This window comes from Lachnellula hyalina, assembly GCF_007821495.1.
Source record: "Lachnellula hyalina strain CBS 185.66 chromosome Unknown contig00074, whole genome shotgun sequence".
Taxonomy (NCBI): Eukaryota; Fungi; Ascomycota; class Leotiomycetes; order Helotiales; family Lachnaceae; genus Lachnellula; species Lachnellula hyalina.
In genome coordinates this window covers 95791-119402 of record NW_022157188.1, presented here as the reverse complement: position 1 = coordinate 119402, position 23612 = coordinate 95791, and the positions used below count along the sequence as shown (strand labels likewise).

General features: G+C 47.2%; 7 protein-coding genes and 1 non-coding gene across 8 annotated transcripts; 2 read left to right on the top strand and 6 right to left on the bottom strand.

Moving 5' to 3' along the window:
* Nucleotides 1-100: 100 nt before the first annotated feature.
* Nucleotides 101-1759, bottom strand: cpaO_1 (Beta-cyclopiazonate dehydrogenase; the record flags this gene model as incomplete). The annotated part of the gene is made up of 3 exons (XM_031149903.1): nucleotides 101-1148; nucleotides 1205-1341; nucleotides 1496-1759. The coding sequence occupies 3 exons, from the start codon at nucleotides 1757-1759 to the stop codon at nucleotides 101-103; spliced, it is 1449 nt and encodes a 482-aa protein (XP_031005043.1).
* Nucleotides 1760-2318: 559 nt separating this feature from the next.
* SPT10 lies at nucleotides 2319-4639 on the top strand (the record flags this gene model as incomplete). Its single annotated transcript, XM_031149902.1, has 2 exons — nucleotides 2319-2623; nucleotides 2896-4639. 2 exons carry the CDS (start codon nucleotides 2319-2321, stop codon nucleotides 4637-4639), a joined length of 2049 nt encoding a protein of 682 aa, XP_031005046.1.
* Nucleotides 4640-4919: 280 nt separating this feature from the next.
* cct7 (putative T-complex protein subunit eta) lies at nucleotides 4920-6752 on the bottom strand (the record flags this gene model as incomplete). The annotated part of the gene is made up of 4 exons (XM_031149901.1): nucleotides 4920-6058; nucleotides 6108-6429; nucleotides 6489-6646; nucleotides 6707-6752. The coding sequence occupies 4 exons, from the start codon at nucleotides 6750-6752 to the stop codon at nucleotides 4920-4922; spliced, it is 1665 nt and encodes a 554-aa protein (XP_031005045.1).
* A 463-nt stretch (nucleotides 6753-7215) lies between these two features.
* SRO77 (Lethal(2) giant larvae SRO77-like protein) lies at nucleotides 7216-10321 on the bottom strand (the record flags this gene model as incomplete). The annotated part of the gene is made up of 3 exons (XM_031149900.1): nucleotides 7216-7952; nucleotides 8000-10128; nucleotides 10203-10321. 3 exons carry the CDS (start codon nucleotides 10319-10321, stop codon nucleotides 7216-7218), a joined length of 2985 nt encoding a protein of 994 aa, XP_031005028.1.
* Nucleotides 10322-12849: 2528 nt separating this feature from the next.
* PDAP1 (28 kDa heat- and acid-stable phosphoprotein) lies at nucleotides 12850-13671 on the top strand (the record flags this gene model as incomplete). The annotated part of the gene is made up of 1 exon (XM_031149899.1): nucleotides 12850-13671. The coding sequence occupies one exon, from the start codon at nucleotides 12850-12852 to the stop codon at nucleotides 13669-13671; it is 822 nt and encodes a 273-aa protein (XP_031005029.1).
* Nucleotides 13672-14098: 427 nt separating this feature from the next.
* Nucleotides 14099-14190, bottom strand: LHYA1_G004947. Its single transcript has one exon. It is a non-coding gene; the product is annotated as a tRNA-Trp (tRNA).
* Nucleotides 14191-16296: 2106 nt separating this feature from the next.
* het-6_8 (Heterokaryon incompatibility protein 6,OR allele) lies at nucleotides 16297-18646 on the bottom strand (the record flags this gene model as incomplete). The annotated part of the gene is made up of 2 exons (XM_031149898.1): nucleotides 16297-18213; nucleotides 18638-18646. The coding sequence occupies 2 exons, from the start codon at nucleotides 18644-18646 to the stop codon at nucleotides 16297-16299; spliced, it is 1926 nt and encodes a 641-aa protein (XP_031005027.1).
* Nucleotides 18647-21038: 2392 nt separating this feature from the next.
* Nucleotides 21039-23173, bottom strand: LHYA1_G004945 (uncharacterized protein; the record flags this gene model as incomplete). Its single annotated transcript, XM_031149897.1, has 7 exons — nucleotides 21039-21177; nucleotides 21236-21679; nucleotides 21729-21753; nucleotides 21815-22679; nucleotides 22730-22921; nucleotides 22971-23053; nucleotides 23116-23173. 7 exons carry the CDS (start codon nucleotides 23171-23173, stop codon nucleotides 21039-21041), a joined length of 1806 nt encoding a protein of 601 aa, XP_031005025.1.
* Nucleotides 23174-23612: the final 439 nt, after the last annotated feature.

Genomic DNA, 23612 nt, shown 5'->3' with positions numbered 1-23612 from the left:
AGGGTTAAAGTATGCATTCTACGCATCGATCACGCAAGGAACCATCTCCCGGGACGCTATGCAGTTGAGACTGAAGTGCCCGGCTCTTCATTCTATCTCATCATATCCCCGCCGTAATATTGGCCAACAAACCCTCCGTGAAACGCCAGATCAACGACGAATCATGCGTATGGAAAGTAGCACTCGTATACCACGTGTTCCTCTGCCCCTGAAGCCCATACAACTGTCCATAGAACCCATTCTCAATCGCCCGCGCAGAAACCGCCAACTCAAACGGTGCATGAACAGAAGAAGCCACAAACTCCGGCTTAGTAAAGCTCTTGTCCCGAATATCCAATTTCATCAACCCATCGATAATATGCTGCTGGATCTCGCCGTCGCTTGATTGTTTGCTCGATAATGCCGTGTTGGTAGCCCCCTGATATGTGACGGTCTGTAGGCCCGGAAAGCCGGTTTGCGCAATCGAATAGAGGGCTGAGGATTGTGGTATGCCATAGGGGTCTCTGGGATCCATGTTCATGAGTGTGGTATTGTCCGGAATGCCCGAGTTCTTCAAGACACCAGCAAAGTACTCGTTGCCCTTGAACTCGCCAAAGAGTTCCTTCTCGCCAACACTTAAATCAAAAGGTCCCATGTCTGCCAACAACGGTTGGACAGCAATGACGAGCTTCTTGGATTTGACTAGGACCGTCTCGCTCGGGGTTTGGACAATGATTTGGACTCCGGCTTCGGAATCGCGCTTCATATCTAGTATGGTACTCTCGAAAAGGACGTTGGGGTACAGGACGGAAGTGGCTGATTCATAAAGAGCGCTGTTGTCGCCATCAGGGGTGCCCAAGAAGCCAGTCTGAAATCCTTGAATGACCGAGATGCCGAAATACTTGAGGACGTAGATTGTAGGGGTTTGAAGCAAATTGCCGATGCCTTGAGTGTTGAGCCATAATGTGGGTACCAGGAGCTCCAGGGACCATTTCTTGACGAATTCACCAAAGAGTAGTAGCAAATCACCGGGTATGGGAGAGGGAAGGTCAAAGCCATAGTCCAAGAAGGGGTACTTAGACGCCTGGGCAATGTATTCTCCGAAGGCAGCCCTTCTGTCGGCAGTTGCATAGGTGCGATTTAGCTCCCCGGTGTTGAATTGGAAATAGCTAAGAATCTTTATTAAGAAATGTATATACAGTGGGTGGTTTTATGGAAATGTTACCTGGTTGAGACTCCTGGAACGGTAAAGTCCGTACGGACAAGTGAAACGTTCAGATGAGCAGCATAGTTGCGAACCTCGGGAATGTCATGCCAGACACGCACGCCATAATCGACATACTTTTTGGATTCAAGGTCATACTAAAAATTACGATTTTGTGGTCAGGATCGCTCGATGAAAACTCGTTGGGGGTGAAATTGAGTCTTCAGATAGGCTGCTGAAGTGGTTGGGAGATGAGGCCGGAGGTTCTATGTGAAAGAGGGAAGCAACGGCTGAAATGAATGATTAACTTACATATGTCTGCGTATTGCCACCAAGTCGCTCTGTTTTCTCAATAAGGGTCACAGTCTTCCCCACAGCTTGCAGTCTGACAGCCGCATATGTTCCAGCTGAACCACCCCCCACTATGCTGATATCTTGAGAGATGACCCTGTCACATTGATACACCCGGCCGTTGACCTCATACGGAGCCGTGGCACGCGAACCTGAAAGCACACGGGTGATAAAGCTGAGAAGCAGAAGTACTGTTTGAAATACCGATAGCTTGAGTGTCGACATGGCGGCAAGATAGTGCATGTGAACTCTTGTACAGGATGTGATGTGGAAGACGAGAGAAGTGTATGTATGCTAAAGATTTCAAAGGCGAGTGTGTGATGAGAAGGAGAGCGAGATGTCAAGAAGAGCAAGAGGATAAGAAGAGCAAGATATAAAGAAGAGCAGGAGATAAGAGCAATATTTAAAGGAGAGCTCCTCCAAGTGCGAAGTACCAAGGAGAAAGATACGGAAGGATTGAATAGTAAGAGTGAAGTGAACTGGACATGAAATCTAGAAGAGTTGTACCTTGAGCCAATCAAACAACACTGGGTGCGCTGGTGACATTGAATAGCAACTCCATGTAGCTTTATTGCTCTCAAATTCACAGATACCGCTATCCAACCGCTTTTCAATCGGAGTTGGAAGACTTCCCAGTCCCGGCCGCACTTGAAGGAAGCTATCACTCTATCTGCGACCTTGCTCCTACCTGAGATGTTAGACTCCTTTTCAATGCTCTATAGGTACCTAGGTAGGTAATAAGTTATGCAGGCTGGTATCAATACTTGGACTGTAAAGTATAGATATGCGGGAATATAATGGAAAGATACCTGATAAGGCAGTTGTGAATAGCACCCAACAAGCACACTTGAAAGCTACTCCCTCGATCCTATCCCTCCATCTTGCTGCTGCATGGAAGGATGGATTCACACTAGGTGCTAAGTTGGTCAGAGGTGCCTGCCTAGTTAATTACATTCCAGCGTTGTGGTTTATCTCCGAGATCAGAAAGGGGGGACGATCAGCTGATGAGAGTCACGAGCACGGCACGGCACGAGCACAAGAAAACGCTAGCCTCTCGCTTAAAAGATCGACGATGCCGGAATATTCAAAGTATTTCTCAGAACAACAGTCGAACAACTCATCTCTACGTGCTACCCCTTTTGCCCATCCTCGAATAGGAAATTCTCAACGTCTAGGACGATTTATATGTGGACTAGTCAACCTGCGGGACTGCTGTTGAGAACACCTTGCGAGGATTTTGCCTCTGTGGGAACGGGAGCTCACTCTGTGCGGGGTAACCACAGATCTACCATCACCTAGGTTGTAGACAGTACTGAATTAATTTTCATAGATATACCAGAGCATTGATTACCTCAATTTAGCCCCGAAAGAGTCAAAGAAGCTGTGAAGATGCCGGCAATGCTCGATGATCCCACGGCTCCCACCATCTACCGCAACTCTGGCCCATCACCCTTCCCAGATCCTCACGATTTGCAGTCCGCTCTCTCAGTTGGGGACCCTCGACAAGTTACATTACGTGACCGAGTCACCGTGGCTACTATAATCCCGTTCTCTTCTCGCCATCAAGTCCCCGCAACCCTCCTCGAATATCTGAGCGACCAACTGAACAAGGAAATCGAGGGCGGAGATACATACCCCATGGTAGACAACATGCCGGCCGAGCAGTTCTCCAAGTACTGGTTCCAGAACTTCGGTGCTATTATGCTGCTGGGAAATATCGAGAGTGCGGATGAGGTGGTTGAGGGCAAAGACTGGGCCAGAGAGTGCTTGGGAAGCTTCTATATCAAGCCCAATTATCCGGGCCGCAGTAGCCATGTCTGCAATGCCGGTTTCCTCGTGACAGATGCTGCGCGAAACAAGGGTGTTGGACGACTTATGGGCGAAAGCTATCTGGAATGGGCGCCCCGGCTTGGCTACAACTACAGTGTTTTCAACCTCGTCTACGAAACCAACGTAGCATCCTGTCGCATCTGGGATGCTCTAGGATTCAAGCGAATCGGTCGTGTCAAGGGAGCTGGAAACTTGAAGAGTTACCCAGGCCAGTTGATAGACGCTATTATCTACGGACGGGATCTCGGACCGGAGGGCGAAGATTTCGTGAACGAAGAGCGTTTCGACAAGATCAAGTTCTACCTCAAATGGGGCAAATACCCAGCCGGAGCCGACCGTGCAGAGAAGAGCCGACTCCGCAGTGCAGCAACACACTACAAGCTCATCGCCGAGTCCGACAAGCTAATGCTAAAGGATAAAGAAGTCATCTCAGATCCCCAACGCCAGTACGAGATCGCCCGCAACGTCCACGTGCAGCAACACGGCGGCATCAACAAAACGACAGCCATCATCGCCGAGAAATACCACTGGGTGCGCATTAAAGAAACCGTAAGCCTCGTCATCAGAAACTGCACGCAGTGCAAAGAACTCGGCAAATCCCCTATCGTCCGCGCAGACGGTGTCATCCGTCCCCCTACCACCATCACGCGCATCAACCCCCCCTCTTCCGGCGGCCAAGGCGGCGTCAGCGCCGCGGGCCGAGCTCTCAGTCTCTCGCACCATGGCCAGCAAGCTACGAACGAAGAAGGCTTCCCCGCACAAGCCGGGCAGGGCTCCGTCTCTCCGCAAGTCCTGAACCGCACACTGCCGCAAAACCAAAGTCCACAAAGCCAAACTGCATCACATTCACACTCGCACCTACAATCACACCTCCAGCTCCAGCACCAGCACCAACACACATCCGCACCCATAGCGCGCATGCAAACCGACAATGAGAACGATTACATGCCCCTGGACCCGCAGATCATGGAAGACGTACGGCACGGCCTGGGCTCGTACGAACAAGCTGGACCTGAGTTCCACGGGCAGGATCAGGATTCCTTCCAGGCGATGCTGGGCCGGGGCGGGGTGGGGAATCGAGGGGATGGGGATCTGGATATGCTGATTGATCAGGAGGTGGATGGGGAGGGTGAGGATGAGAGCGATGACGAGGCGCAGGAGGCTGTGGGGCAGTTGCAGGCTGAGGCGGAAGAGGCGTTGAGGACGGTGGGGAGGGAGTATGGACGTGGTTCTAGTATTGCGAGGCTTGGTGGTGATGGGGGGGAGTCTGGGTAGTTGGATTGAGTGTGGGAACCGCTTGATGGGTGATTTTGTTGGTTCGAGGGTCGAGTACTGGAAGGCGTTCATTAGGTACAACCAAAAACGATACAGGTGGGAATCATTCGATAGCAAAGTAATGTAGGACGGACAGAACCTAGTAGAATTATGCTTGGGCAACTAGCAGTCTATCACAAGCACTCTAGTCTTATCTCAATGTATAATATCATACATGCCATCATGCCTTCAATACATCCATCCATCCCCCAAACTTTTCTTTTCCCACGAAAACGCCTTCTTATCTTCTCGGCATACCTCTTCCTCTACCCCTAATCGCCCGTTGGGCAGCTCCAGGCGGTAATCCACGTTGAGGAGCTTGTGGCGCCGCACTCTCCTCATTCTTAATCGTCTCATCAACACTCAAAATCAAACAACTAGCCTCCGTCGCCGCCTGGATAGCATTAATCTTCACCAACGCCGGCTCCCACACAAACGCCTCAAGGTTATCCCTGACACCCTCGTTATCGAAATCAACACCAGCCCAGACATTTCCCTTTCTATGCTCCACACGCAGCTTGTTCAGGATGTCCGTAGCGTCAAACCCGGCGTTGTCGCACAGCTGGCGCGGAATGACTTCGAGCGCTTTGGCGAACGACTTGATGATCGCTTGCTGCTTGTGTGGGACATTCTTGTCGGCGTACCGGTGTAGGTAGGCTGAGACTTCCATCTCACAAGCCCCACCTCCGGCGACAATGGTATTGTTCTTGATGGCGCGCTTTACAATCATGATAGCGTCGTGAAGAGAGCGTTCCACTTCCGCGATGAATTGCTCTGCTCCTCCACGTAGCATTAGAGTGCAGGTTTTGGCTGCGGGGCAGTCCTCGAAGAAGTTGAAGCGCTCTCCGCCGATTTGGCGCTCGTCGAAGGAGCCGCATGTACCGAGGTGCTCGGGGTGGATGTCAGAGCAGGTAGATTGGATGGAGCCACCAGTTGCTTGGATGACACGCTCGAGATCATCTGTAGCGACACGGCCGGCGCAGAAGATGTCGCGGTCTGCAAAGTATTGGGTTGCGAGATCTCCGATGGGGAGTTTCGAGAGGACGACCTTGGCGCCGGTTTTGTAGAGGGCTTCCATCTTGTTGTAAATGATTTGCCATTCTGCATCGACAATGGCTTGGTATTCGGAGACTTGCTCGACTCGCACTTCGGCGTTGTCTTTCTCAGACTTGAGCTCGAGTTCGACGTTTAAGCAGACGATCTTGGGGTTCGTGAAGTGCTTGGGTTGTTGCTCAAATCCGGCGTAGGAGAACGTCTTCTTGAATGCTACCCCGTTAACGAAGAGGGAATCTGTGAGGGAGCCACCGGGGATTTTCTTGACACCGATGAGCTTTTCGTTGAGGTCTTCTTGGTCGAGTGAGAGAACTGCGTCAACAACCACTGTGAACTATTAGCAGCCATCCAAATTCTTCGACAGTAGGGAACCCACTCTTTGTGAAAAAGCCAGTATTTCTCTTGATCAACTTGCTGCTCATCGCTGTACCAGCTAATTTGCTCAGGGTCTCTCTCTTGTTGCCTTCACTGGTATTGACCGCAATCTCTTTGACCTTGTTCACAGCCATGCCAGAAGCTCTCCGTAGGCCCTTGATAATAGTTTGCGAGCTGACTCCTTGCTCAACATGTTCTTTGATTTCCTTCAAAATCTCACCGGCTAGCACAACAACGGATGTAGTTCCATCTCCGACCTCAGCATCTTGTGATCTTGCAATATCTGTAAGGATTCGCGCAGCGGGGTGTACGATATCGAGAAGCTGCAGTCTATTAGTATCAAGCTCCGAGGCGTGCGGTCTTGTTTGCTTGCCTTCATAACAGTTGCGCCATCATTTGTAATTGTTTGTCTGCCATTCTCATCTACCAGCAACAAATCCCCTCCATATGGACCCAACGTACTCCGTATCGTGGCCTGAACAGCTAGACAAGCATTGATATTCGAAACGATTTGACCTTTTCCTTGGGACGAATCCGTGCCTGTATCATGAATGTTAATTTAGCTTTGTAAGGTGGGAGCCTTGCTGGGTATTGACTGACCCTCTTTCAGCACAATGATAGTGGGTGTTTGGCCACCGAAAGACATATCTGCGGATCTTCCAAAGCTATTGTACAGGAAGACTCAAGCCGTAGATTTCGGATCTGCTATGTAGGTCGAGTGTAGAAAATTATAAAGAGCTTGTCGAGTTCCTGCTTCAGGCGTAGATATATTTTGACGCGAGAAAGATTTCGCGAACTGCTATAATGTTCGAACAGCTTACCGTAAAGGCACGTGCACTGCCTTCTGTAAGCGTTACACGTGATCTATTCTCAAAAGGGGTTCAGCAAAGGGCGCTAACCTCCAAGTTACAGGGGGAAAGAGTGGGGTTAATCCGTATTTAGCAGGAATTCGCTGATGTATTAGTTCGAGGAACATGCATATAAGAAGTGAAGTGAAAGTAATTTTGTTTTGCCTTACAATAACTAAAGCCAAATGATAACTTTAGTATCACCACAAGCCCTATACTCCAACGCCAATCCTAGCCCAGATCAACGCCTGCAACAGCCATCTAAAGATATTTACCAGTAATGGCTCCCAAGACCATATTCCGCTTTTGCTTCGAAACATATTTACTTACATCCTCAGCCCATCCAGAGCTGTTTTCTTGCATCCTGTCCATACCATCGCCCATGATGTTCAACTTCTCCGTCCTCTCATTTAGCTGTCTAGTCATATAATCACCCCAGCCCTCACTTGACTGCGTGCCAGGAGCGTGAGTCGGCGAAAGAGCACCAGAGCGTCGTAAGCGATCTTCTTCTTCAGCAGCAGCCAGCATACGTTTGCTAGGTGGTCTGTCAGGGCCTCCGATGAGCAAGTCGAGGTCGGTCGGGCTGATATACTGGGTTCCTGAAATCCACTGCAAGTTTGAGATTGTAGGTCGAGAGGGGATCACAGCTTCCGGGTTAAATAACTTGTTTGGCGAGCGAGCCAAAGGTTGACCTGTACCCCACACACTAAGCATGGCGACTTCTGAAGGACCGGTCCATCCAAAGATATCGCCTGCAGATGTAACGAGTGAACTTGATAATCTAGTCTTATCAAGCATGCCTGGTCTGGACACACCGATCTCTTTCAGCGCGGGGATCGAGTAGGCACGCGTTGTACCGTCGCCAAATACACCCACAAGAGCACAACCACGATCGATTGTTTCAGCAACGGAAGCTGATTCACAGAAGAAGTCGTCGAAAGACTTGTGAGCACCCTTTGCTGTAGCTGGCTTGAAAATTCGAGCTTCCGATTGAGAGACTGGCTTCACGTTAGTTGTCGTCATGGTTCAGGAATTTTCCACTTACCAACTACGAGTGTACCATGAGTCTGAACACCCGTGCGAAGGGCGGCAACACTTTCTCCCGTGGCTGGTGCTAACTTTCCAGTGTTTGCAACTATGGGTGTGATTGATACAATAGTATCACTAAGGGCCGACACACCGGCATATTGAGCTGTGTAACGACCATCTGCTTGTGGCAAGATTTTGAAAGTGGCAACTTTGCCCATGTTTGTGCCAACAAAGCAAGCAATACTCGAGTAATTATCTCCTTCGAGTGTCATGACACCAAATTCGATGACAACCGGCCAGTCTGGCTTTCCGGAAGCTTGATTACTGCCTTTCTTAAGGAAACTGGCACGCTTATCAGGTTTGATGAAATCGCTCATAGAGGCGGTGAATATGACTGCTGGCCCTCGGAGATCGATGATGGAAAAGACTCCATTTTCGGAACCGATTCCAACAAAGCCAACGTCTGACATTTTGACAGTGCTAATAGGTCCCCGTGCCATGTCATAGAGCACAAATGGCTGTAGACCTTCTTTCAACGTAGGTTCTGCTCGGGAGGAGATGTCCGTGAGACCACCAGCCACGGTTTGAACTGACTGTGGTGATTCTCGACCATACAGCTTGTTTCCACCCCACCGATAAATAACAACCTCACCAGTTGCTGTCCCAACTCCCAGTTCCCCAGTAGTACCAGCCATAGTCACGCGCGTAATGAAGATCTCTTCAAATCTATCCAAAGCTCTCGCGATGTCAACCTGTAGCATCCTGGTATTCTCAATTTCATCGCCGTGGCCGGCGTCCCAAATTCTGACTGTCCCATCTCCATGCGCCATCTGCACAATATTTCGAGCCTCGTGTCTTCTCATGGGCCTGATGCCTTCTGCTCCACCTTTCAGAAGTTGTGGCCCTTGTTGCCTATTTTCTACCATACCAAGCCACCGAGTTCGGTCAACATTTGCGACAGAAAGTGATGTTACGAAAGGATGAAGGAACGAGATAGAAGGATGCAATTGGTTTGTTGGGGAGATAGGGTGTCCACTGGGAAAGCTTAATGTAATGAGCTCCCCGGAAGTAAGCAGAGCGATAACAGCAATTGGATCTTGTGCTCCAGCGAAATGCGGCGAGCTTCTAGGAATAAGACAGAAATCAACGATTTCTGCACCGGGAGGGGTTGGAAGTAAATGCTGGCGTTTAGCATTGAAATGATCGCTTAGGACCTGCCATGATGAGGTTGCATAAACGGGAGTTGCACCTAGCTCGAGGAATGTTAGGCCTCTCTGTGGCAAAGTGGTTGGAAAACCACCTGCAATGAGGATTCCAGTATCATCTGGATTTCCTTTTGCACACCAAGCAATACGGGTAAATGGCTCCTTCACGGAAAGAGTGCCAGGGGTGTTGCCAAAACCACTTAACTGCTTTCCAGGCTCATTAACGTGAGTATCTGTCAAGGTCCTTGACATCACAATACGGCCATCCTTAGGATCCCAGAATACCATACTCTCATCATCATAAGCTATACCTACAAAAGTCCCGGTTGGGTGCCAGAAGACTTGCGTCAGGTGTGGCTTCCGTGCAGTATTTACTGCCGTCGGGTCTGCGGTTCCACCCGGGGCTCCAACGGGAACCTCGTATTCGAAGTATTTGGTCGGCTTATTCAGCTTGAAGGAATAGATGACGGCTCCCTCGGTATATCCAATGAGCAGCTGGCCAATGTCGCGCGGATGCAGCTGCATGGATACTATGGGTAGCAGCCGCGATCTAGGATTTCGCTCTCGCCAGAAGTTGGGTAGTCGTAAAGGAGCTAACTTCTCCCCTTCAAGGTCATAAGCAATGATATCCCCACTTTGTAATCCGATCAAGGCCCAGTCGAGCATAGGATCCGTTACCAACACGGCCACAACTCCTGGTGGAGCATAGCTGGCTATCTTCTTCTGGGTCAAAAGATCCCATATAACAACCTCATTCTTTGTGTCCAGACTAACAAGGCGGTCGGCGACAAACTGGAGGGTTCTCACAGAAGCTCGGCGGGGTAGGGTAAATGTGGCTTGGACGCGCTGTTGCCCAAAGACATAAATCTGACCGCTGCCAAAGGTTGTTTCGTTTGTTCCTATTGCCAGGAGGGATTGTACGGGATCGTATGCTAAGGATCTGGAAGTGAAAGAGCAGTTAGCAGAGAGTTCCTACGGTTCCTGGGTACAACCTAGGTAGAGCTTATAACTTACCCAATCTGCGAGTTAATACCAAACCGAGCTTGGTCGTCTGGTGCGAAAGCGTCGGGAAGAATGCCAGCAGACAGGTCATTCTGAATTCCAGCTTGCTTGCCTCGCAAAAAAGCAGCCATAGTATAGTGGATTGTAGGAGTTGATTGTCTTGGAGTTCTTGCGGAGCTCACAAAGACAACAAACACAACCACCAAATGCCGAATCCTCCGTCATACGAGCCTCAGGCAGCAACGAATGGAGTCCATGTCCATGTCCACATTCGCCAGCCCCACATTCCTGTAGCTATAAATATTCCAAGTCAAGATACTTACTCTTACACCCCTCATCGTTCACAGTTGGGGTCATGAAAATTCATCTGGTGTTTGAGTATCCTTCAATACGGTTACGTTATTCTAATTTACCTCCCCACTAGTCCCTGATTTGGTTCTCGTTTTCGTGTTTTAATCCTCATTATCAAATCACCATGCCTTTTCAAGACGTCCATTCCGGATTTAGCAAGGTGAGAGTGAAATCCTTCATATCTTCATATATGAAGAATTTAAAGGCCCGAAATCTTGTACATCAAGGAACGCCTATTTACCAAACTCAACAGATATTATTCTCGCCACCTTCACGGTCATAGTAATTAGATTGGCTTCCTCACACCTATGGGGTACTATTTTACTATGCTGCACATCAGTCGAAGAAGATGAGGTTGGCCGCCAGACTGAAGCTATCTTGAGAAGCGCAGCTAAGTGGATGGAGTATGCTATATGTTTGTTGGTCCTGAGGGTAAGAAGAGGCTGGGGTATGGTGGACAGGAGTTCGCTGGAGTTGAGCTTAAAGACAAAGAATTCCTAGGCAAGGCCAGCCCCAGGGCTCAAAAAATGTCTGAGAACAGTCACCAATATATCGCTAGCTTCAACAATTTGGATAATACATATATCCATTACACATTCACAGCACCAAAGATCGCAGGGAAAGATGAACGATAAACCGATAATATTATCAAATAACCTAGATCCAAAGCGCCCCCAAGCAAGACTCAAAAGCAGTAAGTATTCAATCAACTGTTTCGTGAAGGGTTAGCGATATTTATCGCTGCGTGAATGAGTTGTCAGAAATCAGAACAGGCTTGGACTCAAGATGTCGAAACTTAGGGCGGTGGGATCTGATCAGGATAAAAATGCACAAACCTAGGATAATACGTCTTCACTCCCATACTCGCCTCTCTACTCTCCTCCTCAACCTTACCCCTGCCCCAAACACCCCAATACTCCATCCACGCCTTCTCGGCTTTCTGGTCCCTCAGCCGAACCGCGGTAGTCAACGCCTCTTGCAGGCCCGGCAACGACCCAGCCAGATCACTCTTCCGGTCCAGAGCATTGTCGAACGTGCGGCTTGCCGTCTTCACATGGCTGCGGATGATCTTGACACTGTTCACGTAATGGGGGGGAGGGTTCTCAGCATCGATGACTTTCTTGTGCGTGTTGATCAGGTCGCAGTGTTGACAGCGTCGCTGGTTACGGTCCAGGCCATAGTCGGGCTTTAGGTCGGGGAAGTTTGCTAAGAGAAACTTGACGGGTGGAGGACAGGCGAGTGATTCGGTGCAATGGCCGCAGGAAGATATCTGGCAGCGCTTCGTGGATACTCCGCCTTTGCAGTGTATGCAAGATGATGATGATGATGATGATGTTGCCATTTGTTGGTAAGTATGTTCAGAGATATTCGTAATGTTGGTAGATCAAGATGGCATTTCAGTGGAGTTGGTGAAAGTAAAATATGTGACGAAGAACAACTGTTCTGAGCAAACGAGTCTGATTCACAAAGGAGAGTTGGGGGAACATAATGGGAATTTGGATTCGAAGTCATGAATACAGGTTCTTGGATCGAATAAAGAAGTGTGATTGTGAAAGCAACCAGGCTGTTTTTTCTTACCGTGAGCTCTTTGACAGTACTCTTTGTCTCCAGGCCAAATGCGGCGCTACGACGACAAGAGTATTATGACAACACGTACCAGAAGCTTACTGGGGCCAAGGAACAGGGCAAATGAAGAGCTTGTTAAGCCTGTAGGGGGGCTCCAGACAGCGCATATTGAATAGCAAAAGTTCGTAGATGTCCCGTTGTTTAATTTTTCTGCAGATCCCAACGCATTCTCATGCCACAGGCCGCAGGGTAAGTCAACGATTATAATTCTCCTCTTTCCCCCATTTTCCCCTCCAAGACCTGTCATTGAGTAGACGTAAGCCAGAGTGAATATGAAGGATGTTGTTTTATGTAAGGAGGGAAGAGGAGTTCGAGGTTCGCGAGATTGATAAAGAAAAAATTCGCGGCTAAGCTAAGAAAGTCATGTGATAGTACGCTAGAGACTAACAGGTTAGACGCGAGGGATGGGATTTATTTTGACTCAGATCAGTTAGTTGTGTTGTTCAGTGGGGTGGGGTTAATAAAATAATGCCCCTCGTTAAAACAGTGCCCCTCCTTCCATGTTAAATACGACTCTTCTGAGTGGACTGAGAATCGCCATCGTCCTCCAACTTTCTTGTTTGCACCCTTCCACTTTTCGTTGCTACCCAACCACACACCCATAACATCACGACTGCTTACGCAGCATCATCTTCACAACACACAACTTTCCACCCGCACAGACAACAACATCCCCTCAATTATGGCGCCAGGTGGACCCCCAGGTGCAGGACGTGGCCGAGGCGGCAAATTCAAGAAGTTCACTCGTGGAGGTAAGCGCGGCTCATCAAGTCTCATAGAGACCTTTGGTTCAACATCTGACAGTGCGTTTTTTACAGGCGGCAAGCACTTCTCCAAGAATCTCCGACCCCTCGACTCCGACGGAAACGAAATCGCCGAGAAGGACCCCAATGCCTCTTCCTCCTCCGAAGAGGACAGCTCTGAGGAAGAGTCCTCCTCTGAAGAAGAAAATGACAAGCCCGCCATGACTCGCGAAGAGCGTCGCGCTGCCGCAAAGGCTAAGAAGGAGGCCGCCATAAAGAAGAAGAAGGGTGTGCCCCAGCCAGGTGACATGCCATCCAGCTCCGAGGAAGAGAGCGAGGAAGACGACGACATGCCCGCCAACCCCAACCACTCCAAAGCGTCGCGAAACCAAGCCAAAGCCGCTCCCGTCACCGTAGACGAAGCCACCGAGGCAGTCAAGGATATGAATGTCAGCGGAAAGGGCAAGAAGCCAGTCGCGGAGTTGAGCCGTAGAGAACGCGAGGCATTACAGGCTCAGCAGGCCAAGGAGCGATACCAAAAGCTCCACGAGGCTGGCAAGACGGACGAGGCCAAGGCTGATCTTGCAAGGCTGAAGCTGATTCGGGAGAAGAGGGAGGCTGAGGCAGCTAGGAAGCAGGCGGAGAAAGAGGAGCGTGAGCAAGCTGAGCAGGGGAAGAAGGCTGAGATTGATGCACGGGAGGCGAAGAGAAGAGAAGCTGCTATGGGGCCGTCAAAGGGCAAGGGTAAAGCTAAGAAGTGAGGCTTCTTTTGCTGAATACCTTGTTTGTTATAGGCATTCTGCGTGGACATCTTCGGGCTTCGAGTTCTTGGCATATCAATGCATTTTACGACAGGCATGCTTCCCAGGCATGCTTGTAATTTCTCTAGAAAAATACCCACACTGGAATAACGAATCTGTTCATCCCCGAAATATTGCGCTTTTGTGTCTTACCCCACAAATAATATCTACTTGATTCTACGCTTCCTACTTTCGCATAGTTGCACTTCCAACCCAAACCAAGTGAATCATCCCTCGCACCTATTTGTCTCTCGCTTACATCCCCTCCCCTCTCCTTTCCGTTTCCAAAAATAAAAATAAAATCCAACCCCGAATGTTACTCGCTCCCTCCCATTATGCCTTCCATTCATCCATAAATCTAAAACAAAAGTAGCAAACCAATAAGTGATGAGGACTATCGGATTTGAACCGATGACCATCTGGAAGTTCCATGTATGCTATGAGCTGGAATCAGACATGCTACCACTACACCAAGCCCTCATTCTTTATTAACTTGTTTTTGGTAGTGGATTTGTTTATTGATAGTATGTTAGATGGGTTTAGTGATTATAGAAAGGGGGTATAGGTATGGTTTTACGTATTAGCTGACATCTATCATTTCTGTTATTCATACTATTAATAGTTAGGGGTAAAGGCAACGCATTATCATTCCCTTAAATTAAATCATAAATACATTAGTCTTATTATTACTATTATCCCCGCCAAGTGCCCTATAAGTGAATATGAATCTATGATAGTCAAAACTTCAGACTTTATTCCAACTCCGGCATCTTTCACCAACCCTGCAGCATCAACAGCCCGTAGAGGACGAGAACATGCTACAGCGACTAGAATTCACGAACTCTGACTAATTCAGAAAATCGCAATACTCTCGTCTCCTGATCGCCAACTAGGATGAAAGAAGGTTTGAACTGTTATAACACGAAACTCTAGTCCGTCTTATTGTTCTCGGCCGACACTATTCATGCCTTTGAAGTCTCCCTTCGCAACCCTCGGGCTCTCGCCCGATTTCAAGAGCAGCCATTTTGCTTTGGCGTACTCCTCCGCTAAAACGGATTTCGGTGGTGGCTTGAGGCTAGTAAGCTCTTCAAATATGGAGTTGTTGATGAGGTGTACGTTGAGAAGTTAGGACTTGTTTGTTTCCCATCTGCTGCCTGCAGTGTAGAGAATAATATCAAACAATATATATTGATCATATCCCGAATTCAATACGGACCACCATATAGGCCGTAGCGTATTATATGGCGCTAATAGAAGAAGCTATCTCTTCCCGTGATCACTTTCACGTCAATCAAGCTTGTCTCGAGAGGAACAATCTCAAACTACAGGCCAGCAACTCCCTCATCTCCCTTCACTTTACTGCTCACCGCTGCACAATCAGTCAGTATTGTGGATCAGTGAAGGGGAATAAAGTAGGTAGCTAAAAAGCCTAGTAGTTGTGTATATGTAGTAGTTGGGATCCCACATATGGTGGAACATGTTTCTTTGACTTTCGATAGATGTTTCAGGATATGCTATCTTTGTCTGGGGACCAAATGCCATGGTTGGCCCTGACCCAAGGATTCAAATGGAGAAAGGTTACGTGTATGGATATGAATTAGAAAGAGCATGATCAGCTGAAAATCCGGGATAGATGGTTATAAAATATGTAAAAACAGATCATGATCAGATTTTTTCACAAAGTGGAAATATGTAAACTGGCTTTCGATCAACCAGATTAGGTTTGTAGATTTGTTTAGAAGGAGTCAGGCAATTTTTAACGTTTCAGACACTTGTTTATTATAAACAGCAAATATAGGGCCATAGCAGTTTCCATAGATAGCCCATTTTTGAAAGATTCTAGTAGGACTATTTATATAATGCAAGTTGCATTATGCAACTTCGATCAATCTTGTTTTTCTAACAGGAGTTTGTCCTTTGGAAAGTTATCGTGGAGTCTTGATGCTATCAAGGCATTGATTGCGTGAATTCATGCAGCATATGGTCAGTAGATTGTCTTTGGTGATCGATGAAATTTCGACTGGTTTGACTAGGGTATTATGGGTGCACGAAGTAATTCACTCCCACAACGATTGGGGACAAAGCTCAATAGAACATGTTCAATAGATAGATCAATGACTCAAATGGAGGCAAAAGGCTGGATAAAAGACCCCTATGATAGCAGTTGCGGGTGCTCATATAGCTCTGCGGCCCCAGTTTCTTGCGAGCCGGGTAATAGGGTTTAATGTTGTGATATGCCAGCCAGGGGATAATCGGTGCTTCCTCGCCCGCATGCATATCTTATTGATGCGATGGTCAATTCTGGAGTGTTGCTTCAAAGGCTTCCCAGTCCGTCCTTTTAATCCCTATGCGAAATGCTCGTTTTCTATCAAAAGTGAATGTGGCTACCAGCACTTTATGGTTGTATATGATGAGTAATTTCAAGTTGAGCCCCAATGCACATCTACCTCTGCCTTCGTGTCTACAGAGCATCGAGCTCTTATCTTTCTCACGTTAGCTCTATCGCAAAATGAAAATAGGTCCTCATTAGGCAGTTTCTGATTATCAATTGTGATAGCATTATCAGGCGTTACTAATAGCACATTTTTAGGTGAGAATTATCTTATGAATACCTGTGCCAAAATGGTCATCAGCCCATATGTCGAACCTGGAAGCTCCAGGGAAAGTATGATCAACCTGCACATGAGCGCCGCCTATTACCTGGTATTCCCGAGATCTCTTTTCTGTAACTGAGATTTCTCGTTTTCTAAGAACCAGGGGTTCGCTGCAGCCCCTGATATAATGAACTGTGTCGCCAATCTGGGTTCTTAGGGGAGCTAAGCCAAGAAAGCCTGTTTCAGTTACCATGAGTCGCATAGAGCCTTGCAAAACTTCAGTCATCGCTGCAATGTATCTTTGTTGGTCCAGATCGTGATACGACGGATGCCATACGTTGAGTGACCTTTTGAGACGGCTCGTCCTGGATTGAGATTGTGTCCATTCTAATAGATTGAGCGATCCTATCTTCAAAGATGCATTTTCGTCCAGCCACTGAAGCAGTGGGAGACCTTGCAATGACTTTCGGCATTCAGGGTGCCACAGGTTATAAAAGCAGTCTTGAGGAGTGCAAAAATTGAGGCCCTCGTTTCCACCGTTGTCGGCTGATCCTGTATGATTCAGGCATAGAGTTTCCGAAAGAGCAGTTACAATTCCTGATGGATAGTTGTTCCGGAGACTTTGTAAAAGAGTGGGTAGAAGTCTATCAATTTCATCAGGTTCGATCCTGCGAGAAGATCGTGCTCCGGCTTCTTTTATTGGGCTTAAAGACGAGCTTAGTGCACACACAGCGCCCACGTTATTCCCTTCTATCTCTAGGATCCCGGATTCCATGGTCTGGAAGAACGGAATGGAAGGGTATGAAATTTTACGTCTGAATATCCGTTCTTCCTGAATAGTTCTTGGGCTCGACCAGAAATAAGCCCAATCGGATACCCAAGATGGCTGGCTGTCTTCATGACAACCGAGACCTCTCATACAGATGGATTCCAAAGACCTCTCCATAACAAACATCGCTTTTGTCATATTTTCATGGATCTGTTCAAGAGGTTGCTTGTAATTGGGCATTGGAATAATCTTGAAGCCATCAGAGGTCAAACCCAGAAGTGCATAGATCTTATCGCGAGGGTCGGTTGCTTGTGCATAATGGCTCCACTGAAGAGCTTCGTTGAGAGTTATCGGCGTTTGATTATTCGAGAGGAAGATGCATCGAAAATGATGAAGCTGGGCAGCAATCTCATATGATTGACAATTCCCAGGAACTTCTTTCGAATGATCTCCCAGATAGGTTACAGCGCTCAGGATAGACTTCCATGATACTTCAGTTTTCCCAAAAATCACCTTAATCTCAGAGCTGGAGGCAAGTTCTTGAATGATCCAGACTCTTTTCCAATAGACCAGATCGAAAAAGTCGCCGAATATCCTCCATCTTTGTTGGGTCCATTGATCCGCAATCGACGAATGAACTCCAAACACAAGCTGCGTTTGTCTAATTTCGCGGTTTGAAGGGAGAGAACATGCAGTGCGTCTCCTAGCAGGGAGCCATTGGAAAGCTTTCGTCTTCAAAAGGTATGCCACGGCCGTAGCGATGTTTTCCTCATCGTTTCCAATCCATGCAACGACAGTTTGGGCTTTGGAGTATATTAGTTGCATGTTGCGAACCTGAAGACCCCGTTCTTCCAGATCGGTTTGATTGATGCATAATGCATCAGCCCATATTCTCTTATGGCCATGAGATTGAAGCTGCTTCAGGGCTGCCTCAAGATTGGCTGTGACTTCTACAAGAGAATCATTCAAAATAATCTGCTTTGTATTGGTCGCCTCGCCCCAGCGATATGACAGTGCAGAATATGGCCCTGGATTAAGCAAAGAGGTATATTCCAAAGTGCATTGCAATGTTTCATCGTCTCTGGCGTCATTTATGACTAGCATTCTGATTTCGTACGAGGCTAGGTCCAGATGTTTATACTGCATATTCGGTATTGATACTCTTATCGAGCTGGCAGCATTTGTCTTCGCTGAAGAAAATTCGCAGGAACCCAATGATGAGGCGGTTCTGGTACAATATCCACATGTGACCTTCTATCGTAAAACTTATCGAGACTCGCCGCGCTTCTGAATATATATCGTGTACTAGTCAGTCGGACAGTTAGTCGAACAGTCAATTTGCAATATCTTAAGTAATGCGTAACACCAAACACACCTTCAATTCTTACTGTTGGTATCACAGGGTATCACTTCGTATACACGTGTATAGACTTGATGGGTTGTAAAATAGGTTGTTTAGTTCGAAGATCAAAGGAGCGCGACGACGAGGTTAAGCCTCGTCACAGGCTAGTCTCCTACGGCATCTCTTACTGGTGTGAAACACTGAAGGAACGGGGGTAATCACACTAGTCATGTGACAAGCACATGACCTCTGTCCCGATTTGCCAACACTTACCTTGACAATTGTATCTTGTAAAAAGAGCTTGAGGAAATGGTACGCGTAAAGCTAGGCTGCTGAGTTTTTTCCAAGTGGTTGTCTGGGTTTGTAAAGGTCGTGATTAGCCCTGCACGGTTTTCAGGCTCACACTTCACCGTTTCATAAATGTTTCAGCCGATGTATCATTGCCTGCGAGATGAAGGTTTTCTACTTGCCAGGATTCGCCACCTTCCTTTTCCATGTGATATTATCCCTTTAAACTGGACGCTTTCAGAAAGTTGGCGTTCCTAGTGGTTGTGATACCTGTTCAGACACCTTTTAGAAAAGTGTCAACGACAATCGTTGTCCCGGGATTAGATTACCTAAACACCGGATCCCAGGCTCGAGTCTGCTACACCAAGAAAGAAATCGGTTAAACGCGACGCACTGAATGGTTAAACTACATATGATCGTTTTGAAGAGCTTCTTTATTGTCACATACGACCATAGACCGAGGAGGATTGCGCGTCCTGTCCGCTCTGCTATACATGATAAGCAAATTTAATATTAGGTAGATGACAACCAACTAATACCTGCTGTTGTTTATAGCTGACTTAGTAGCGTGTTCAGGGCTCAGGGCTCTGGTCAGATTAGAGCAGCGGCTGCTCAGGTCCAAAGACGGAAATGGACTTTGGTGAGGGTAAGATTCGGTGTAGATTGTAGAGGTATTATTGCAACACTCGAGGAAACAATTGCGACCCAAAGTCTGACGACTTCAACAAAGATTTTAATTATATCTGTCAGGATTGAATAGCGTGCAGAGAGTAGAGTAATAGATCAAAGGCCCCGGAGCTCCTTGTGCCATGGCGGACACACATGAAATACTCTCACAATTACAGGAATTAACCCCCACATCCCCCCCGTCTCTCTTTCACAGTCCCAGTTTATTCCAGCATTTCTCCAGTGATGATCTAGACCTCCAAGATGAGCATATTTCTGAGTTGCGCGACCTGCTTAAGCCTCTCAGCCTCCCCTGCCCTCATCACACGCTTCTCGATACGACTATTCTTTACGCGATTAAAAATATACTTGACAAACGCCACCAGGAGGACCGAAATAAGAATACCGATCAAAGCCATAGCCACCTGCGTCGCACCCAGGCTAAGAGGGGATGGTGGGGATGGCACCTTAGGAACAACTGCGGTTGAGTAATCAACGGCCGCTGGGAGGGAGCTGGTGGGGTTGGATGAATCTTGACGAGGAACTGATATTAAGTTAACAGGCTGATATAAAAATGGAGTTAGAGAATAGAATGGGGTCGTACCATTTGTAATGTTGAATAGAGTTGAGCTAACGAGCTGTCTTTCCATGTGTCTGACTGGAGACACCATGGTGGATGGTATTTTCAGGTTTTCAAAATTGAGTAGTTGTGGTTGTGATATGTCGAAAGGATATGTGTGTAGAAGAACTACAGAGGTTCAGACTGCATTCTTATACTTGAATGCACTGAAGAATTGCGACCTGGACTGAAGAAATAGATCTGAGGGTATAGCACTAGAATGATAATCATTTGGACTGAAGATGGTGCGAGGCTTAATGTTAGTTTTTAGCCTACCTACAACTATGTCGGGAGGAGCCGTTTCCCCGTGTCAAAATTTAAAATACAGAAAAATAACCAACAAAGCAGAGAGAGCGAACTGGAACATGATTGAGATCATATAGTGTCTTCTCAGAAGACTATAATTTAATTGGAATTGATCTATTATACGATGCAATATCTGTACCCTCTACTGACCCAGGAAGTCTTTCTAATTATATGAGGCAACCATCGCCTCGCTAAAATTTAGGGGTTCATCCCTTCCGAAAGTAGGAGTCACTTTGGATTCTTTTAATGAGGTCATAATTCTAGTAGTATCAGATAGTGCATTTTTCTAGCCTAGTAATCTGTATTATTTCTTAGTTGTATTTCTAAGTGCAGAGGTCTTTAGATCTGATCTGGTGGCGCTGCGAAGAGGATAGCCCTCTTCGCTTACTTATTAGCACTACGGTTTTGTAACCCTAGGTACATATCAGTTACATATCTCGACATTTTCTGATATTATTAATCAATAATAGGGATAGAGAATTGTAACTATTCAAGATTATGGCCTGTAACCCTAGCGAGAGTTATTATCTCCTCCACATTATTTTGTCTGAATTTCAGCAATCCTGCTTCTGCTTCCGCCTCACCTGCCACCTCCCACAATCCTTTCAGAAAATTTACGATTTGCATCATGCTCTCCTCGGTCTGCTTCTTCAGTTCAGCCATCTATCTCCATTCTGACTCGGCTTTGATCTTTTAAGGTACTTATTATACCTGTATACAACCCAGAATAAAACACGGCAGCTTTCAAGCATAGCACTTGTTCAGGCTAGCAGCAATTTCAGAGCAGAAATTTGACAGCTCCCTGGATTCGGACTCGGTCCGCTCCCGAGTACTTATTGCCAAACACTTTCGCACTACATTGCCGTATATTGAGCCAGTCATACTAAATTTAGCATTAGTCTACATCTCGGAAAGGGTGGTCAAGTTGTGGAGCCACTCACCCATCTAACCTCATAGTCAGTCCTTGGAAATTTCTTTTTGTTCTCTCAAACTCCTCGTCATTAATGTCAACTAATTTGTCCAGTGGTTTCCACAAACCAATTTCCAAGAGCACGCAACCTAAACTGTATATGTCGTGTGATCGTGCGTACCGTATTGAAGGATCCCATCTTTTGTCTGGGTGTTGGTAGTAGTCGAGATTGATGTCCTTCTGCCGCCTGGTTACCCGGTCATCGTACTTTACCATACCGCTAAAGTTAGAGACGGGTGGTGGATAATGATCCCCCGAATCTTGAATCTCATCGTCCACACGAGCGCTTCCCAAGCCGACGAAAAGTGGTTCGTCGAAACCAAGTGGTTGTGGGTAGCCTGAGGCAGGCCCGGGAGGTCCACTGGAAGGTTTGTTGGGCGCGGGGAAGAAAAGAATAGAGTTGGAACGAATGTTTCTGGATCGAGTCAATACTTGGACATTGAAGATTCTCAAGTGGAACCTACTTATGGACCCATCCCACGCAATGCACTAGATCATAGAGAAGTTAGTTATTTGCTAATATAAGGGGGCAGGGTTAAGTCATCCTTACTCATATGCACGGCATCCACTAGTTTCTGTGCAAGTTTGAAACGAATACCAAGTTCCAATGTATGCACAGAGGAAGGATGTCGCTTGTCCAACAACTCCTTCAATGATACCGGCATTCGCTTTTGTGATATTGCTCCAGCCGGTAATATCGGGGGCAAGTTGGAGCGGATATGTGCAGGAGGTGCGAGAACCAAGCCAAATCGCCTGGTGAAGGGATCTTCGACCATGCCGTAGCAAGTCGGGAGCAGTAATTCTCCAGGCTTTGGGGTCGCAAGCATGAGTGTCTTGATTCTTGTGTCCCTTTCCTGGTCTTCATCAAGGTCATCAATCCACTCTATGAGTACAACTCGATGTTCCTTTCGCACCGGATAATCAAACAATAATGCCATTGATGACGACCCGGAGGATGAGAGAATGTATGCGGGATCGAGTCTGAAATCGCGCATCGAAAATTTGAATGCTGCATGCGGTCTTTCGTACTTGACAACGGCGCTGAATTGAGCCGCGAGAGAGAGATCATGATACCTAGATGCATTGCTATTATCAGGAGCTGAATGCTTAGCCTCGTAGGCCGACGCTTCCGCCAATCGCTTCAAATCTTCCAGGTGCAGCTTCCTCAAAACTTCAAACTCGCCTTTAAGCATCCTCGCCAAGTCGAATTTAGGTCCATAAGTGGCAAGGTTTTCGTTGTACTCTTTCAACAGATCGATGAGATTGATCCATGCCGTATCTTTTTTCCTAAAGACGAATTTGCATTTCCTGATAAAGGACATGTTAATTCTGCATCGTTCTAGGAACGAACTTTGGCTTTCGATTGTCAGATCTTGTCCGCTTTTGAGCCTAAACTGCGTGAGATCTTTCGCGTCCTAACGCTAGTAAGTATTTGGCTGCAGGTTTATACTTAAGAAATCCATACACGATTTGACCGATCCGGCTTGATGCCGTATTGCTCCTCCAAAGCTCTCGAGTCAAACAAAGCCTGCGAAAGCAAGGCCAACTGGCGCATGACTCTCCTTCCAGCAGCAGGATTACTCTTAGCATATACTTCAAACTTCAAGTCTTTCTCGCCTTCATCGTTCCGCCAAATTTCTCGCCACTCATCGAATCTCTAAAAGTCACGTGAGTATAGACTCCACTGGAAAACAGGAGACACTGACATCTAGTTGGAGTTCGAGTCTTCCTACTGCCAGACCGAGAGTTGCAGGAGCATCGAATATATCTTTAATCATTGCGAAGCCATCTGCTCGTCTCCGTCAGTAAGGAACCTTTTCACGTGCTGTGTCATATGACACATGGACTCACCGCGGCAGAGAGGCAAAAGCCCAAGGACTCCTGTCACAATTCCAAAGATTTCGGCCATATCACCTCATATCGTGATAGATTTTTTGTTTTGTCGTGTGCGGTGCGTAGAAGAGTGTTTTGACAGAAAATGACCAGCTGAAAGATAGTTGCGCCGCCAAGGCTGATCACGTGCGCCAATTATAACGGATGGCGTGGCAAAGTAGTATTTGTGCCTGTAGTGTGACGAAAGTTTAAGAGAGAGAGAAATGAATGCACGAATTTAACTGGTAGTTTGAGTGGACATTCGAAAGGCTTCGGTCTCGGAAAGTTACACGTGATATGAACCCCCTTTCTTTCTTTAGTCGTTCGCTTAATTTGTGTTAAAGAAAAGCTCGATCCCTGTGTGTTTTTTCACTTGCGTAAGAGACGAAACTGAGACCAATCTCACAACAGTCTAGCTCACATGTTTCCACTGAGGGGAAAATTGGTATTTCCTCCCCGAAAGTACTTCTTCACGT